The 19,018-nt window shown below is 46.3% G+C and overlaps 1 protein-coding gene and 1 pseudogene across 1 annotated transcript; one reads left to right on the plus strand and one right to left on the minus strand.

Annotated features, from left to right (window-relative positions):
• The first annotated feature begins 10,728 nt into the window (after window positions 1–10,728).
• LOC135392751 (uncharacterized) lies at window positions 10,729–12,328 on the plus strand (annotated as a pseudogene).
• On the minus strand, window positions 11,976–15,159 carry LOC135399024 (uncharacterized). Its single transcript, XM_064630653.1, has 4 exons — window positions 14,853–15,159; window positions 14,527–14,776; window positions 14,203–14,374; window positions 11,976–13,567 (listed from the first exon to the last, which is right to left on the minus strand). Exons 1-4 carry the CDS (start codon window positions 14,887–14,889, stop codon window positions 12,530–12,532), a joined length of 1,497 nt encoding a protein of 498 aa, XP_064486723.1. The 5' UTR covers window positions 14,890–15,159; the 3' UTR covers window positions 11,976–12,529.
• Between the last annotated feature and the right edge of the window lie 3,859 nt (window positions 15,160–19,018).

Genomic DNA, 19,018 nt, shown 5'->3' on the forward strand with positions numbered 1-19,018 from the left:
CGAAAGTAAGACTGCACACGTTGAGAAAGATGTGCGCAAGATTCGTGAAACTTTCGAGAACTTCCAGAAGCAAGCGCTTGTTTTACTGAAGAAGCAAGCCCGGCGTGCGATACAACCCAGAACCAAACCCGGAGAAGCGGCACATCGCGTGTGTCAAAATACGAAAACACGGCGGCTGATCGCGAAGCGAGTGTGGCCACAAGGTGGCACGGCACGAAACGGACGGTTCACCGCTCGCTGATAATAATCTTTCTTCTCATCGTAGTCCTTTCGCATATGCACTGAAAATTATGTAACGTATAGTAACAATAAAATTGAGTGACTAATGTTACTTTGATGATGAAATCGAATACAATTTTCTTCTTCTATTGTTCCGCACAAGCAGACGACACAGCGAGGTCAGGTTTTTGTCATCTGCTAGTATTTGCCTTCGAACATGCCTTCGAAGCAAGCGGTGCATGAGTATTGAGTACACATGCCTACATTGGAAGAGTTGCAGATAGAATCAGGCAAGGACAGTGGATAGATTAACAGGCTGAGGAAGAGTTCGTAAACAGCGCTGTTGTTCGCGTGGATACATAGTGATAGCATTGAATAGGCTTCGCTTGTTATGCAAAACGCGAAATATTCCGCTTGTGAAAAGTAGAGTTTTTACAGCGAAAACAACGAGAAAAAATCAGTTTGTCTACGCTGACCCATGCAACCCTGGTGGAATTAACTTCCCATGAATTTCAGTTTGAGTGACGAGCGAACCTTGCGTTGCGTCGTACAAGGCACAGTTGCGCTTTTAAAACATATGGACACATCCAAATGTCTGTGATTATCTCAAGGGCTCTATTCATTGCACACATACACAGACAAAAGAAAAAGTGAGGAACCACACAATATTGACTTATTATTTTCAAGAATGTGAGAACATTAAATACAGCGCAAAGACAAATAATAAATATAATCCAGCAAGTTTATGTGTAATTCTATTATTTGTTTCTTTTAAGGCAATGTATTTTCAATTGTCAGGGCTTGCACAACTGCAATCGGCTACACGAATGAGGTACTGCTTGTCAGTTGTCACTGAACGCCGTTCTGTATGTTTCCTTTGTTTTTTGCACAAGATTATGAAATACATGTACCACCAGAAGTTGTTGTTGCACGACATGAACAAAATTGAAAATGTGCACACACACGAACATTGGATGTGTATAGGTCAGTAAACGAAGTCCTAGTAAATGACTTATTATTTCTTCCTCGAGTTGTAAGAACACACAAAAATGGTTCAGTGAAAACAGCGTTGGAAGACGTTCGGGTGGCATATTGTGGAATTTTTTTTTTTTTTTTGCTTTAAAATGGCGTGCTCACTGTCCGTTGTGGGAAATACGAGCAACAAACAAAGAATGATAAATCATTGTGATAAATCGTTACCCTACGCCGCGAGACAATTGAGAATGAATAACGTCCATCCAACGTCGGGCCTGCTGCTCTATGACTGGTGTGGCCCATGGTTGGCCTATCGATAGAAATAGAGTGCTGGTCAGGGTGAAGCCAGGGAGACCCCGAGCTGCACCCAATCTCGGTTTTATGCTGGCACTACATTGCCCCTATGTCGTTTAGGTCGGCCATGTACGTTGGCCCAACCTCCTGCAGATTAAGTCAGCTGCCTTAGGCCAATGTCAATCCCGACCTTGGGCCGGTCACTTTTACATAGGTCGGGCCAACAACTTTTAGTTTGACACCGTACATTGGGCCGACTTTGTGCCGATGTTGTTTGTCCCCTTGGGTTGAGACTTTGACATAATGAAGTCGGGCCAATGTCAGCTCTGCGCACTGTCGAAGCTTGGCCCAACCTTTTCTTTCTCTCTCTCTCTCTCTCTCTCTCTCTTTTTTTTTCTTTTTTTTTTTTTTTTTTGTTGCAAGGACGGCTTAACGACTTTTAGGTCGGAAACGCACGTTGATCCGGCATTCTGCCGACGTGGGAGGCCCCCAAGGGGAAAAACTGCGTCAGCAAAATGCCGGGCCGACGTGTGCTTCCGGCCTAAAAGTCGTTGGGCCATCCTTGCAAAAAAAGGTTGGGCCAAGCTTGAGGATTGACATTGACCTTACTCGGCCCGATTTAATACTGCCAACCTTGGGCCAATGTAGCAGACCGACCTATACGACATAGGGCCGACACAGAGCCAGTGTAGAACCAAGTCCGGGCAATAGTCGACCCTTTGTCGGCTAGATGGCGGCCCACCGATTAATAGCAACGATGAGCCAACTACACCCCAGCAACAAACAAAGGTTGGACCAAGCTTGGCAATAGGTAGGCTGGCCTACCCGGCCTTGGTTTGTGCATTATCGGCCAACGAGCTTGTTTCTTGATACAGGTCTGTACCCTGCCCAATGACTTGCCAAGCATTGGCCAGCCTACATTGGGCCAAGTTAGGCCAAAGCAGTCCTGTGACGTCGCTCGTTTTCATACTCAATTGTTTCGCGGCGTAGGGTAACGGCGTAGGGGAGAATCATAAAGGCTCGCAATATGCCCGAGACCACTAGAATCGAACAGCTCACGAAGAAAAGAAAGTGTATTACTTTCCTGAGGAAAAGCAGATACTATACATAGGTTATCTCGCGAGCTTCCGCAAATTCGAGAGTCCTGTTCGCGTGTGAGTCAAAATGAAGGGTAAAGTGAGGGTATGAGGGCGTTTAATTGTACGCGTACACAAACAACACAGAAATGAGGAATTGCTTGTCGTATTAGCTCACCATGAAAAAAAATGCCTACAGGCCTAATAAGAATCGGCCCACTTACGCAGCAGCTCAATGAAACAGTACCAATAATAATGAGACAATACAAGCCCTGAGCACGTACACAAGTAAGCCCGTGCAACGTCCAGACATCTCCGTGTAACTTCCTGTGAGGACAAACGACGGATATTTGTGGGAAGTCCAAACCGCGGCCACTCGGAGATGTGGGGGACGTCCGTCGGAAAAATGTCTGTCTCCCAAGGAGATCTGAATTTCCGGGAAAGGATTCCCGGGAACACCACGGGAGGTTTTGTTCCGTCTGTGTTTGTTCTCCCACTTGTGCCATCCTGAATAATGAAATTCTACTTCTATTTTGCAAATTGTTTGTAAATTATGTTTGCACAGCGAATGAGTAGTTTGGTTGTACTTTGATCGGGTGACCAGCGCGGTTCCTGGAGGAGGAGGAGGAGGAGGAGGAGTGTCGTTGGGAGGAACCCGAGAGGTCTGCCTGCCTGATTAGGCGGCATGTTTCTCGGGAAGGGAAAGGTGGAGGAGAGGAAGAGAGGAAAGGGTGAAGTGGAAGACCGAGCGGAATCCGCTCGGGGGGACTTGGGCCGCATGGGCCGACTTCAGGGGAACTGTGCCGGCATACGCCTATTACACATCTGAGGGAAACCCAGGAAAAACCCCAGACGGCACAGCCGGCCCGCGGATTCGAACCGCGGACCTCCCAGTCTCCAAGCCGCAAGCACACCAAGCCGCAAGTTACCGCTGCGCCACCGGAGCTGGTAGCGCGGTTCCTCCTCAGCGTCGTCAGGGCATTCGGCATCTCCGTGACTCAGTCAGTGACCTTGAAATTTGCAACGCGAGTAAAGTATACGTCACTAGCACTGTCTAATTACCAGATAACATAGTGGGCCCGTAAGTCGTGTGACGCGGTGAGATGAACAGAGGCGCTATGCTGAGTGCTCTCCTTTGCATGCCCACGTTCCCCTCGCATTCAGCGCCCACTTACGCTTTCAACAGTGGCCTGCTCTTACTGGCATTTGTAGACCGTCAAGTACGACAGTAGTGGCAGAGGTTAACGCGTCATATTTCAGCTGGGTCAGCACTCCCAACAACGTCACTTGTAGATATGACAAAGCTCGCATGCTTGAAATGACGTCATCGATACGACTCCTAGCTGCCACTATGCAAACGACTGCACCTTTGGGGCAGAGGTATACAGATCTCCCCCATAGACCTGTCTCTGTGGAAGATCGCATCATCGTAACACCGCTCATTGTACGAGCACGGACGGCGTTACGATGCTGCGATCTTTAGGTAATGCCAGCAACGCGCCCCAGGTAACGCGAGCGAGCAGCAACGTCCAGGCTCTGGCAACGTCAGCGCCCCAAAACATGCAACTCGCGGTAGTTTAGCAGACGACGTGGCACTTTCAAATACATAGTCTCGAGTTGTTCGCTCTTGGAAAAACGCACCGCTTTTTCTGTGGATTTCCTACATATTTTGCAGCTCTCCTTGACGCATACCGCTTGAAACACCACGCAGAACCCGCTGATGAAACTCCCTACTGTTTGGATCCGTGGCCGTTGGGCACGAAATGGTGCTGTGCAAACTTTGCTGCAAGACGAGAAGACGACCCCCCCCCCCCCCCCCCATACCCGTTTACTTTCCTCTCTATCGCTGTCCTTTCCCTTCGATGATCCACACCGTGCTGATCCCGTTGTGGGTGACATGTTTGATATTGCATGGTTACTTTCAACCACTTTGCCAGTCCCACGAAAAATGACGTCTCGGAGAGAGCTTGACCCCGGCGGCATTGGTCACTCCCAATGGACATAACGAAAAAGTGAAGGAGGCACTAGGCGAGGTGTAATAAAGACTTTCACAGTGAAATAATTGGGCCAGCCATTATACATGTATGATAACAAATGGGAACCCTGGTGTAGGTGACAGTAAGCGGCGGTGTCCGTGCGCAACCGACGTTTTTGTCGTCTTTCCCAACACTGCACCGCCAAATACCTCATCGAGCTGTGCATCAGCGTGTGGACCGTACATAGCACGGGCAGAATATTAACGTATTGCCACATACTCATTAAAATTTAATATTAAGCCAGAGAAAAACCCAGACAGCACAGCCGGCACCGGGATTCGAACCCAGGTACCTCCCAGGCTCGATGTGACATGGCCACCAGCAGTGTTATCAGCCTGTTTGTATGTACCCTTTTTTTTATCCATATGTTCACTGACCTATTATGGACTCCACCGATTGCGCCATGCTGGTCCATGCACCCTCGCAGGCTTTGTACACAGACCAAATTTATGTACCTCCAGAAACTGAAATTGAAATAAATAAATAAATACTGTTACATGTCGAGGCAGTGATTTCCTGCCTATACTTCGTTTCCTGCTTTGACACAGTATACATCCAACGTGCATTTGTGTATGTGAGCCTTCTCCACAGCTGTTATTCAGCTACTTTCTAAAAGTACACGGCACGTGTCCCTTTACTGTCGCGAGAGTCTGAATAGTAGCAGTGCAGTATTCACAGTTATAGCATGCGAATGAAAGATATTGCAGACATTAAAATTCCCACACGAACCGTAGCCATAGTTCGATGCATGTAAACGGCTTCGGGTACTTCCTTCACGCGCAGTATAACCATGGTGTGCATTTTCGAAGCATAGTCCCTCGACTGTCCGGAGTCCGTTTTGGCATATGCGAGTGGTATTTTTCGGAGTTTATTTTCCGATAATTCAGAATTTTTCGTCGTTTACTTTGTAGTCTGTACACGTGAAAAGAAAAATTGACGGTTGTGAAACGATAGACAGGGTGTCCCAGAAAACGTGTCATTGAATTCTAATAAAAAAAACTACGCCACCTAGAATCATGCGGTCAACGGCATTTGTTCTTACTAGGTTTTTGCCACCTCCTGATGTGCATGTCGTGTAACCTAAGTTTAATTATGTAAATTTTTGCGAAGTGAACTCGGAAATTTTCCAAGTAAAGGTCACTTTTTTACCCTACCGACATGAAGAGCGTGCCCAATTTACTCAAATTCGTGATAATTGACAGTGATATTCAGGATCTATCCTATCGGGAAAAATAGCCGAACATCATGCTTCTCGGACCACTTGAGTATAACGAGCGAGGACTTTTTGAACGCAATCGCTGGTCAGTCCCACGAAAGGAGGTTGGAAACCCAGCCCACAGAGCTATAGTAGAAAAAGTGACAGTTCCTGAAATTGGAACAGGGAAGGTATGGTCCCAGCCGAAGCCGGACGCGATAAGCTATGTCTGTGATATCTCTTTCTACCGCGACGGTGTGGGCTGCCCGTTTCCAACCTTCTTTCGTCGGACTGACAATGATTTCGCTGAAAAATTAGTCGCGCGCTATCCTCTGCGAGCTCCGTAGAACATGATTTTCGGGTACTTTTTTCCGATACGATAGCGCTCCTCAATATTCCTGTCAATTATCATGAATTTGAGTGAATTCGGCACGCTCTTCACGTTGGTGGGATAAAAAAGTGACCTTTACTAGGCAAATTTCCGAGTTCAGTTCGCAAAAATTTACATAATTAAACTTAGGTTACATGACATGCACATCAGGAGGCAGCAAAAACCTAGTAAGAACAAATGCCGTTGACCGCAAGATTCTACGTAGTGTAGTCTTTTAATTAAAATTCAATAACACGTTTTCTGGGACACCCTGTATAAATACATACTCACAAAAAGAATGAGAAGCTGCCTTTCAAAAACGCTTCATGCGGCAGAATTTGCAGATGACACAAGTATGACGATCACCTGGCGATGTGAACATGTCAAAATTCGGATATACCCCCCCCCCCCCCCTGACATAGTCACAATGCAAGCTTTCGTTTACGTACTATCTTACTGTCTGCGTTGCAACAGCTGGCTATTCTTTCAAGACGACAATAATGTTCCTATCATTTGCGCTCCCTTGACCACTTTGAGGAGGAGAAGCATGATTCACAGAAAAAAGGAAAATCTATAGGCGATGGTCGTCTCCCAAGCAGTAGCGTCGTCTTCATTGCCCTCACTACGAACCTTCCCGAACCACACTCTCCGAGTCTCTTCGTCAGCTGGACTCTCGCCCTTTCTCCCTACCGAAATTGCTTGGTCCCTGGCCCAATCCAGCCCAGCAACGCTCTGCGCTCAAAGGTCTTCTGACATTTCTGGACACCATCGGACTTCGATCGTTATTGTAAAGGGGCACGTTATTTTATTCCCCCCATTCCACCAAGCACTGGGGTAGAGTATCGCCTGTTGCGATGAAACTCCCCACTCTCCAAGGCCGAAAATAAAGTTGTTGTTGTTGCCAAGCAGTCCTGGGAAATGGCCTCAATGACCTCAAAGTGCACTCATGCTTGGTAGAGTCACTAAATAGCGTATACTATCCAGTGGCTCCAATGTTGAGGTGCTTTAGGCAAGGATGGAGCTCAGTTCACACGCATTACACGACAGGGGCGGATCTATACCCTGGGTTTAGGGGGGCGCGGTTTCTTTGTTGACGCACGTAGTGGGGGAGGGGCATGGTAACAAACTGACGTTAGGGGGCGATCGCCCCCCCCCCCTGGATCCGCCACTGTTACACGGATGCTTCAGTGGATTTGCGTCAAGAGAGTCCCCATTCCTTGTCACGGGGGCTGGTAACTCGGGATGCGGGGCAATGGCCCTTCATATGGTGCCTGAATACTAGCTCCCTCACGAAGGGAGCTACTATTCAGGCACCCTAGACCTTCACATACGCGTCGTATCCTAGCGGCTCTCCAGCGAACCACCTTCGGCGCGCGCCAATACAAACCCACGTGGGTAGCATAGGACCAAGACCGGCCTTGAAGTGGGACCACGACCTGCTGGTATGTAGTAGGTCGTGAGTGGGACCGACGAGATAACCTTCTCCGGCGCACGGCACCCTTTGGTCATCGGCGCCACAGCATGCGCGTAGGCAGTTGCGAAAAAGATTCAAAAAAGGAAACGAACCACATCAACCAGTCAGGGGATGGCATTTCTTTCTGAGCTCTCAGTTACTGTATTGCTTCACGCCGTATGTTTTTCGGATAAATCTGAAAACTTGGCATAGCGTTGCCGCAGTGGCGTATGCGCAGTGTCAGGACGCGAGAACAGCTTGCAGCAAATGTACGCTACACAGTGCAGGAATAGCGTGCGCATGCCACAAGCTTTTGCGAGAGCATCTTGCGGGATTCTGACTGGTATCGGTTATTCCTTCGACCAGCGCCGGTGAAAGAAATTACGGGCCCCGTGGATGAGTCCTGCCCGGGCCCCTGCATAGTGCAAATCAAGTGGAAGAGGTAAGGCCGACGGGGAACGCTGCTCCAGACGTATACGTCAATCACAGTAAACCGCATGTATCGGCTTAGTCCCTGGTGCTAGCAACAGTCGGGCCTTGGGTCCGGCGCGCCCCTGAAGAGGCCCGGGGGCTCCATGGCCGGCCGAACCTCCCACGCCGGCGCTGCCTTCGACATCAGCGCGTTCCGTTTCGCAAAGCAAAATTCCAGTTACTCTCGTATCTGCAGCAAGCATTTTGAGGAAGCAAATTTTATTTATCCAGTTGGAAGTAAGATGTTCGGTAAGTTCTAACAACCATTACGCATCTAAAAGTGCGATGCTGTAATTGCCAGTGGCGTAGCCACGGGGGGCTAGGGGGGGCTCGAGCCCCCCCTACCTGCCACGGACCGACCCACACAAATCGTGCAAATCCGAGAACATAATATATGGGGGGGGGGGGGACCAGTGTGACTATCGCGAAAGTTCTTGCAGTTCATGGCGTCTATCTAAGAATCACTCTTGAATGGTTTTCAAAGTATGAGCTTTTCAAAATATTTCCAATCTCGTGACACCACTTCATTGGTCATGACAGCCTATACATGTAATCGTACTGTGTACGTCTAAATCAACTATTTTCGTTCCCTTTTTTAATCCTCAGTGTGCAGTGTGCACAAGTATGTGTGTGTTGTCGACACAGGATCAGCGGGGGGGGGGGGGGGTTCGTATCGAGCCCCCCCCCCCCCCCCCCCCTACCTTTGAGGTCTGGCTACGCCACTGGTAATTGCATCTTTTGACTCGCCCGAAGGATGGAAGATGCGGTGGCTCGTACCGGAGGCATTGCCAAGTCAAAACCTGCCAATGCGTCCACTCGACCGTCCGCCAAAACCGCCTCGCAGGAAGTTGAATAGATGCAGTGGTGGTTTCGCTGATGAGTAGTTCCAGGCGACGATGGTATCGCAGGAAGACATTCTCGTACCATATGTCACGGCAGTTGCCGTCACATCCGTTGACACATTCTGATCTTTCAGATGTAGGAACGTACAGTGGCCCATTGCAGGACATAACTGGTGCGTTACGCAAACGTTGTATTAGCTACTACTGTTTGCTGAGCTTACTTGACTGCGGTACTTAACTGAAATACGTAGCAAAACTTCAATTCACCGTATGTTTTAAATTTCTTAGACCTCAGCAATGTGCCTACAACCAGTGCCGTATCCTCAAGCTCAGTGCTTCCCAGAGAAGATCATAACTATTGTCGACCAACAAGCGATTAAGTACTACGTAAGCAAATCTACCCTGCTTATACCCAATTGAAATGGGCCGACGGCCGACTCTCGGCAGAAAGTCGGGGACCAATTGGCAGCCAACTAAGTCGGCCAGCCAGTCATGTTCTAAAGTCTGGGCAACGTTAACTGCCAACTACGTCGGCAGGGACCTGGCCAATGACGTTGGGCCAACAGCCCGTGCCGACGGGACGCCACCCGTAGCTTGCCGTCAGTCGGTTACCGAACTCATCTTCACGTAGTACCAAGGTAAGTGGCCAATGATGTCTCCTTATGACGATTTCAATCAGTTCTCTAGAGTGCACATATTACCTAAGATTGAGACAGTCATGTATAGACTCTGTTGTAGTCGTTGAAACTGTCACAGAAGAGTCATATACGCCATATGAAAAAGAGAAAGGGTCCTCTAACGTCCTCTATATGTTGCATTGTGATAGGCAGAGCGAGGTTTGGCAAGCCCTCGGCCAGGGCAGATCTGTAGCAAGAAACGAGCTCGTTGGCCAAGCATGGCTCGGTTGGCCAGCCAAGCTCTTGCCAAGCTTGGCTCAATCTCAGTATGTTGCCTTGGGGAGAGGGAAACGCGGAATGGTGTAGCACTGCATAAGTTCAACTTTCGATTGGCCAAGTGATTGTCTCAAACCAAAAGCAGTAAGAAACAGAGATATTATCTTCATGGTGAGCTAATACGACAAGCAATTCCTCATTTCAGTGTTGTTTGTGTACGCATCAAATTAAACTTACACACCTCACCCTTCATTTTGACTCACGCGCGAGCAGGACTCTCGAATTTGTGGAAGCTCGCGAGACAAACCTATGTATAGTATCTGCTGTTCTTCCTCAGGAAAGAAATGCAATTTCTTTTCTTTATACTAACCTGTTTGATTCTAGTTGATCTCGGGCATATTGCGAGCTTTTACGATTCTCCCCCTACGCCGTTACCCTATGCCGCGAGACAATTGAGTGAGTTGGGTCATGCATTTTTTTTGCAACGGCCCATGGTTGGCCCATGCACAGGTGTTGTTCCATGGGCCATTTTAGGGCCCACGTTTACCCAATCAGTACCCAAGCTTGCTTCCTTATCTTGCTTCATACCAATCAGAACATCAGTTCTTTCTTGCTTCCTTATTGGCCCTACATCTGTCAGGTCGGCCCTCTACATTGGCCCGAGCTTGTGCCGGCTAAGTCTGCCCGAGTGAGGCCATTGTCAATCCCCAACCTTGGCCTAAGCTTTTTTTGCAAGCTTGACCCGACAACTTTTAGGTTGGAAGCAGACGTCGGCCCAGTGTTTCGCCAATATTGCTTTCGCCGCTGGGAGGTAGCGTTGTCATGCAAAATTTCTCACTGGGTCGTGTTAGGGCCATATATGGGTCAGCGTTGGCCAGAAAGGTTGGCCCTATGTTGGTGGCCAATGGATGGCCAGTCTCAGGCCATTGTCAATCCCCACGCTCCGCCCAACTATGTTGTCTTACCTTGGGCCAAGGTTGGCTTAGTTGGCCAACTCCTCTCAGCCGACCTTGGGCCAAGCACGTTTTTTCACTTGGGTAGTTCGTCCAACAAGTGCATACGTTGAGCGCATGTTTGTTGTTTCATTTTGTAAATATTTGGGAGTTCTGCTCAGCATCCTGCTTGATGACTAGCTAACTAATATTCCTCGTGCAGATGAAGATATGGCTGACCCGCTGTTTCCTGGACCTTCGGCAGGAGATGCTGAAGGCAGCAGACCTCTACTTCACCATTTGGGAATTTTTTCCGGTGGTTCAGGACAAAGTCTAGAGGACGACAGCCTCCCAGGTACAGGTTGATACAGGCCTCCATTGGCTGTTTACATAAAATTGTTGTGCTTGAGAATAATGCACCGTTCCTTACTTCTATCAAACCACCAATGCAGGTTTCACACAACATGTGCACGCTGACTTAACAGATGACGGGCATTCTTATAGTGTGACTCTCACTGACCCCTACTATATATAACTGTTTTGTCTCACTGTTGAAATTTTTTCTTCCAGCCATTCTGCAGGAATTTCAGGAGCTCACTAAAGAAGTAGCCATCCAGGTGGATACCACCAGCATGTTTATGGGCGGCAAACAGCTACTCTCCTTGTCAAGAGTAAAGGATGAATCCTCACTTCTTGTTTTAATTGGTATTGGGAACTTTGAACTGTTCTACAACTTGACAGAATTGTACACAGAAGTACGGCAGCTAAAAAGTGCAAGAGATTTTTGTATCTCAGATGAAGATGCTGTACTGATGAGTTTACTGAAGTTGTACCAAGACATCTCATTTTCACTTCTAGGTGTGCTTTTTGGTATCCATAGGACAACTGTTTCAAATATATTTAAGGAAAGTGTTCAGATCCTTGCAGCACTTTTAAAAAATGCTGTATATAATCCTGAGAAAGAAGAAGTGCTTGCATGCTTAACAAAGTACTTTGAAGTATATCACAGCACACGCATGGTGCTCAACTGCACTGAAATCCCTCTACAACAACCCCGAGACCTAGCTTCAAGTGTTCTAACCTACAGCCATTACAAAAAAATGCATACTGTTAAGGTACTTGTAAGTGAAACACCAGGTGGACTCATCAATTTTGTGAGTGCCGCATATGGTGGTAGGACATTAGATACGCACATCACTAAAGAGAGTGGAGTACTGGATTTGTGTGAACCATTCGCTGATAGCGTAATGGTTGACGAAAGTTTTTTAATTGACAGGCTTTGAGATGAGAAACACATAAAGGTAATCAGGCCATCCTACCTTAAAAAAGCGAAAGCAATTCAGTAATGAAGAAGCAGTCAGAAATCAGTCAATAGCAAGTGCACGTGTGCATGTGGAAAGGGCTATTCAGAGGGTCAAGCTATTCAAGATCTTGGAGCACAAGTTCCAAATAGACTTGTTGCCATTCCTAGATGACATTGTTATGATAACAGCTGGCATTGCTAATCTGTCATGGCCTTTGTTCAGTGAAGACAAGTTTTTGTTTCGAGAAGCTGATTCAGGCGCAAGATGATGTATTACGGGATGCTTTGTGAATGTCACGCATGTTTGCTTGAGTAATAAAAGGTTCTGGAATGTCCCTTTGTGATCAGTGTAAAATATTTTTTAGTTTGCTACTACCAAGAGCTTTCATTTTATCTAGGAAACCCTTTTGAACTTGCATCATGGCAGTCTATACACAAAGCATGCACTTGGCAGATAGCTTTGTTTATTATTACTTAAAAGTGAGAAAATCATGCAACAGGCCCTGGGGCAGTCCTCTGCTAAAATCTACAGGTTTCTTGCATGTTGCAGTGAGTTCTGGGCTCCCCAAAATAAATGGCAAAACGTAACACCGGAAGAAATATGAAAACCTATTCACACACTCCTGAAAGTATACACTGTCAACAGTAACTGTAAACTGCACATATTCTTCTGCACTCTTGTAGATAAAAATCTCTGTACTCGAAAGTCCTGCAATGTTCATTTGCAATTGCACTTGACAGTTGTACTTGCTGGTTGCTTTAAATTGGTAGTGTTCATTGTTCGATGTCAGTTCACGTTTTGTAAACTCTGAAATTTCTAGGGGGCACTTGATTTCGATTAGCCGTGGTGGGCAACAACTGCATGTTATGATGCCATCAGGGCTGGCTCCAATGTAGGGATGACTTTTCATGACAAATAGGCCACAACTGTTAATGCTCAAGCTTTTGTGCATCGTACTGTTCACTCTGATAAATGCCACCTTTGCTTCCTCTTCAAGTGCACTTCCTCTAGCCATAGGTCCTGTCACTGCACTTTTTTGTCGCATCAGTAGGCTGACTGTTGGAGCTACATTGTGTTCACCAATTCTTGTCAGGATAGTCTTTACTCTTGTAAACACGTTGTATCCTACAGAGCCAGTAATCATTCCTACTCTGTAGCTCTTCCATGCTTCGGATTTACTCTGTGCCCGGGTAATCTCTTCAATTTTTTTGAAGTCATCTACAGCGTACATCTCTTCTATTTTTCTGTAAATTTCTTCCACTGAGTAGTCGGGGTGAAGGCATGTGAGGGTCCTTATGGTTTCTTGAAGCGTAGGTGGTTGGGGGTCTTGTACCTTCGTAGAGGGGTCTTCTGACACAGTTGTCACTTCAGGTTGGATGTGTGCAGGCACATATGTACGATTACTTTCACCTTTGAGATGAACCTTTGCAGCACACAGGTACTTCACACCTTTTAGAAGCCTCTGTAAAATGTTGCCTTTAGGGAGTGGTATGCTTGTCTTTGGATACTGCATGAAAACATAATAAAGGTTTATAATTATTTAATTAACAACCACATGTGTGCTGAAGGGATTTAACCCACATACAATAACACTCCATCAGATGCACACCAACTTTGCAAATTAATTTATCTCTGCATTTCACACTTAACTGCATTAAATTATAGAACAATTGCTCCCTCTTCATAATGCATTGCAAGCCAAACATTTAAAATATTTTTGTCAACACTTTAATGTAAATGTAGAAAAGAACAATTTCAACTGGAGAAAGAGCAGCTTGATTGCCCGATGTGGCCGGGACTAGCCCAGAAGAGACTGGTGCCGAATCAGTCGGCCGTCAGAGGGGAATGAAGTTGAAAACACGTGCGCAGGTGCCAGGAACACCCGAAGGTGATCCGGGACACGTCATCGTCGTCTCAAATTTCTTAGAGTAAAATTAATAAGCATTTCGATTACTTCAAATGTCTGTGTAAAGGAATGTGGTTGGCAACATTACGGAGCTCCAGCTATTCACAAAAGGTGTCCCAGGGTACGATTTGTATTAACCCAGCCATAACTTGTTCAATAGCAAACATGTGTACTTATAAACAACTAAGGCAGACATTGAATCCAGCGCAACTTGATGGCTGATATTCCACACTTACTTGTTTTGCACAAGGCAGCTCTACAGCTCGCCTTGGAACATACAGCGTTCTTGCTTTTGCACTGCTTTGCTTCCCCCAAGCTTGCTCAACATCAGTCTTTGACAATTTGCTGAATTTTCTTTCAGTGTTGACTCGCAGCAATGCAGCAACTATGTGCTTGCATTTGTGAGCGCTGTAAGGTTACGTATGTTAGTCATAAAAAACGTTGTTATCACAGGAAAAAATTCGTTGCTAAAACACATGACATGGCTTCAGTCAACCTCATTTGCATGTGCAAGGTTACAATCTGTGTCTGCCTGACCATCGGTAAATCGGTGCACTTACCCTGCTTTGCAGGAACAGGATGCATTCTCTACATGCCTTTCTTTGATAGTGAAGGTGACCTTATGAGGATCCCCCGCCAAATTTGACGTCGGAAGGACATATGCCAGGAATGTGTACGGGTTCACCCAACTTGTGAGCCCGCATTCTACAACGTGCTTTGCTTCAAATACATTCTCCCCTTCCAGGAGACACCGCGAAGAATCGCATGTACTGCCGACAAAATGGTTAATGCTTGAGAGGGGCAGTATCACTGCAATGAGAAAACGTGTTTGTCAAAAGGTCTGTTTCACCGTCAAAAGCATGCGTCATGTCTGCAGTACACGTACCTTCGACAACATCGTTAGAATCGTCGGCTTCATCCATGCTGGAGTGCTGTCAGGCGTTTAGACGGGTATGTTTATGTGCCAGACAAGCACCTTCAATCCTTGTCCGGATAACCCAGCGAAAACACGAAAAGTATGTCCAGAAACGCGCGGTATCACCAACCTTCCGTAGCGAACGTACGCGATTTCGTTTTCGGCGTCCAATAGACCTCTACGTGTTTGTAAACAAATGACGTCATAATGTTCGACAGCGCCACGAGTTTGGAAGAGTTGAACTACGTTCAAAGCTAGTGGCGAACAAGGTCGCGCCGGAAAGCCACGGTCTTGAGGGGATTACGATGGTCTCTGAAAAGGACGCGACCTTCGGTCCTACTTTTCTTTCAATAGGAGGCAGCGAACAATTGCCCATTCGTGGAACCCAGCTCTCCCCTTCCGATCTGTTTTGGTTTCGGTCATGATGACGTTTCTCGGGTAGAGGTTTATTGGTGACGTCATACCCCTGCCGCCGTGAGAGCGTGAGAGGGCGCCACGGCAGGCCACGGGCGCCCAAAGATCTCGGCGCTAATATCGGAAATATAGCAGGTAACGGTAACAGAAACGGAAACGGATATCGCACAGTATACCTGATACAGAAACGGACACGACAATGATTTACGGTAATAATTCGGGTACCGCAGGACCCGAATTATTGCAATTCTTCACCATATCATGTAGATAACTTTATGAAATAAACCTCAATGAAGCAAACTAAAATGAACTATCAAACTGGACCATACATATAAGTAGTATACAGCAAATAGAAGCAGCATAGTTCTTATACGCTTATGGTGACCTGGAAGTTGCAAGCGTAACATTCCTGGAAACCATGTTCATATTAGCTGTTCACAGAAATCGCGTACCTATATATGTGTATTTTGAATAAACGTTGTCTCTTGTATGCATGTATCCCTGGAGTCCTCAAAATAGACTTCAGAACGTAGAGGGATTAAGTTTTGTCACGGTCTCAATGGTCTTTTTTCTTTTTTAAGGAAAGAAAAGAAAAAAGGAAAACAAAAAGCTGGAGGTGGGGCAGTACCGTAACGGAAACAAAAGCAACAATGGTGGTAACCGAAATAGAAACAAATAAGGTCCAGTAACGGAGGTGGTAGCGGAAACGAAAAAGATTCCGTTACCTTTCCCTGATTAGAAACCACGAGAAACTCACCTTGAGCTGTTACCCCCTCACTTTGGAATGGGACCAATGAGGCCATTCACAGGAAATAGGGGAGAGAGGAAAACTAAGGGGGCTGCACAGACAGCTGACCTACTTGCATAGTGTAATAAACTGTGAAAGTAGGTCCTTGAAAAGCTTGGCCTGCCTATGTCCCGAAGTGATGCAAATCGCACGCCGTACGTTTGATGGGGTGATCAAATGCATGGGACGTGACTTGCAATGTTTTTTGTCTTTATATATGCATCGACAAAGAGCTTCAAAATGTGATGCAGCCGCAAGAGACACTATTAATGCACGATGTTCAACTTCAAGTAGGGTTGCCACCAGGCCGGTACTATACCGGCAGGGCCGGTTATTTGCTCGCTCTGCCGGTAGAAAGGTGATACCGGCAGCCTTTTGCCAGTATTTGTGGCTCAAGACCTTTCGCATGAGCTTTTTCAGGGTTTTCGCTTCACCATTCCACTGCACCTTGATAAATCTGGAGTACAGACCCAACTCCGCAGTCACCAGTAGTTTTCTTAGTTATTCATTACAGTCTTGTATTCGGAGGGGACAAGAGCAGTGGTTGTGCAAAGCTGTTGGTGGTTGTGTCGAGCCAGCTAGAACTTCGGCCATATACAACCATATCATGAGATCCTCGCCTGTAAAGAGGGTTTGTCTGCGTCAATGCGTTGTTCAAAGTGAGTGGCAATACAACCCGGTTGCTCCAATACAGTCCAGTGCAGTGTTCATGCCTGTTTATAGCAATTTCTAACACCAATAATGCAGCCCAGCACAGGGACATATGTTTCCTCGTATTTGAGAGAGCTCGCTCTCTCCCTCTCTGCTTGTCCACCCCTCACCCACTTGCCCGTTCCCGCGAGCCTTTCCCTCTATTCCGCCTCCTCTCCCTCAGCTGGTATTTTTCACTGCGAAAGGTGGCAAGTCTAGTATTTTGCACCTAGCAACAAAATGGGTGGCAAGCTTTTCCATGTGGTATGCAAAGGGGACCAAATTTCCTCTGACCTCTTCTGCTTTGTAGCATGCAGCATGTGAACATAGCTAAATTTATAGCCTTTAGAAAATTTTTAATATAAATATATTCTAAACAATGCTGCAGGTTATACTTTCAAAAACCAAATTTCACAGAACACATTGCACCTAGGAATGCACTGTTAGTCTGAACAGATCAATCTTCTACTTACGCAGATTCCTATGACTAATAATTTCAATCTTTCAAATGGTTTTTTTGGACCCAGCACCACAGAACAGCTTTTATAGTTTCTACAATAAGCACATTCAATATGCAAACCAAATTTGTTATCCAATGTTGTTGACATATGAATTGTGCAAAATAATGAAAAGTTAAAACATTGAGCTTGTAGGGCAAACTTACAAAATGGCCATTTCAGTAATGAGGTTCCATTACATTTCTCCACACCAAGATGAAAGTCAAATTAGATGGAAGTAATTTGTGTGCCACCACCCAAGTGCCTTGTGTGGTGCCATTCTTGTTCGGTCTGTCTGTACTGCATGTATTGCACTTGTGTCATCATGAACTTACCTAATGTTTCCACACTGATATAATGTGAAACTTTGAGCTTATTGCAGTCTGGTATTTCCAATTTTAGTATTTCAAATTAAGTATGAATGAAGGTCAAATGTATGGTTTATATTCACATATTACAGTTTGAATGATTATCCAAAAGGGGCAATTGATACCCTATATGCAAAAAAGGGATAAGCAGGAAAAACCCAAAGAAGAAAACTTGCGTTTGGTAACATGATTGTAACTGGCACCCTCCATCTTGAATAACACCGACAAAATGATGTATAGCATACATGCACGTATCTCTCTACATCCAAGTGCCACTAGCATTGTTTCAGGCTGTGCGACTTAGCACAAAAACTAAATCAAAGAACGGGGGTCTCCTTTTTCAGTACAGTGCATAATTATATGGACACCCCTGAAAATGGCAGTATAGCGTCCCAGTCCCACTCCCAGGTTGTCAGAAGTGTTCTATTGCATTCAGCAGCATTCAAAACAGTGTATTTGTATATCAACTTTTTACCACCAGTCCAAGAGTGTAGTTACCAACTACACGTGATCTTTAACGATTAAAATTACATTACCAATTATATACATACTATGTACATTACACACCTGCCAACCTGGCCAAGTCCTAATTCGGGAGACTCCCCTCAGCGCAATTAATAAGCGTGTTATTTTGTGCACTCGAAATAGCATTGCCACTGTATTGCAATTCTTCTTCGTTATAAGTAGCCACTATCGGGTGGAGCCGAGACGCACTATCGTTGTTTTCGGCAACCACAATTGCGAAGACGCGTCGTCTCAGGCTCTCCAACACTGCATCTTGCGCGGCCACAGGCATAGCACCGGTGGTGGCAGTGCTCTTCCTCCGTCCACACCTGAAGAGCTTCACTTCGTCACATTTTGGGAACATCTTCCGGAACAGCAGTCACACGTGGTCAGCCTCCGCTGCACTCCGCGGCTAGGTGTGCTCGACCAGGAAACCTTTGAAAAGGCACTTAGCTCGCATGAGCAACACGTGCAGATATTTCTTCTGCTTTGGGGGCGCCATCGGAGGAGATGAAACTACTGTACGAGACTGTACTGACGGTAAGACGATAGCACGTCTTCTCAAGAAACACGGACACTATGAAACACAGGATCTGTCACGACCTCCAGCCATGGATGGTCATGCCACGAAACTCGTGTTACGGGCTGTATAATTCTTCAGGAATACGTTTGCGCAGCTTTTAGAGGAAAATTAGAGAAAAAAGCCCAAAGCCCCAATGTTCCGGAAGATTGGAGGGCACGCGTCCGTACAATCGGGAGACCGAACGAAATTCGGGAGTCTCCCGGATAATACGGGAGAGTTGGCAGGTACGATATCATACATAAAATGCAGTTTTATGCACTACACCATCTATGTTGTCCGTGATGTGGGTTTTT

This window comes from Ornithodoros turicata, chromosome 1 (assembly GCF_037126465.1).
Source record: "Ornithodoros turicata isolate Travis chromosome 1, ASM3712646v1, whole genome shotgun sequence".
In the NCBI taxonomy this organism is placed as follows: Eukaryota; Metazoa; Arthropoda; class Arachnida; order Ixodida; family Argasidae; genus Ornithodoros; species Ornithodoros turicata.

Excerpts from the sequence above, each read along its gene's own strand:
- LOC135399024 (XM_064630653.1), bottom strand. The coding sequence starts at position 14,889 with ATGGATGAAGCCGACGATTCTAACGATGTTGTCGAAG. Across the intron at positions 14,777-14,852 it reads TTCTAACGATGTTGTCGAAG|TGATACTGCCCCTCTCAAGC; the intron begins GTACGTGTACTG and ends TTCTCATTGCAG. Across the intron at positions 14,375-14,526 it reads TCCTGTTCCTGCAAAGCAGG|CGCTCACAAATGCAAGCACA; the intron begins GTAAGTGCACCG and ends GTAACCTTACAG.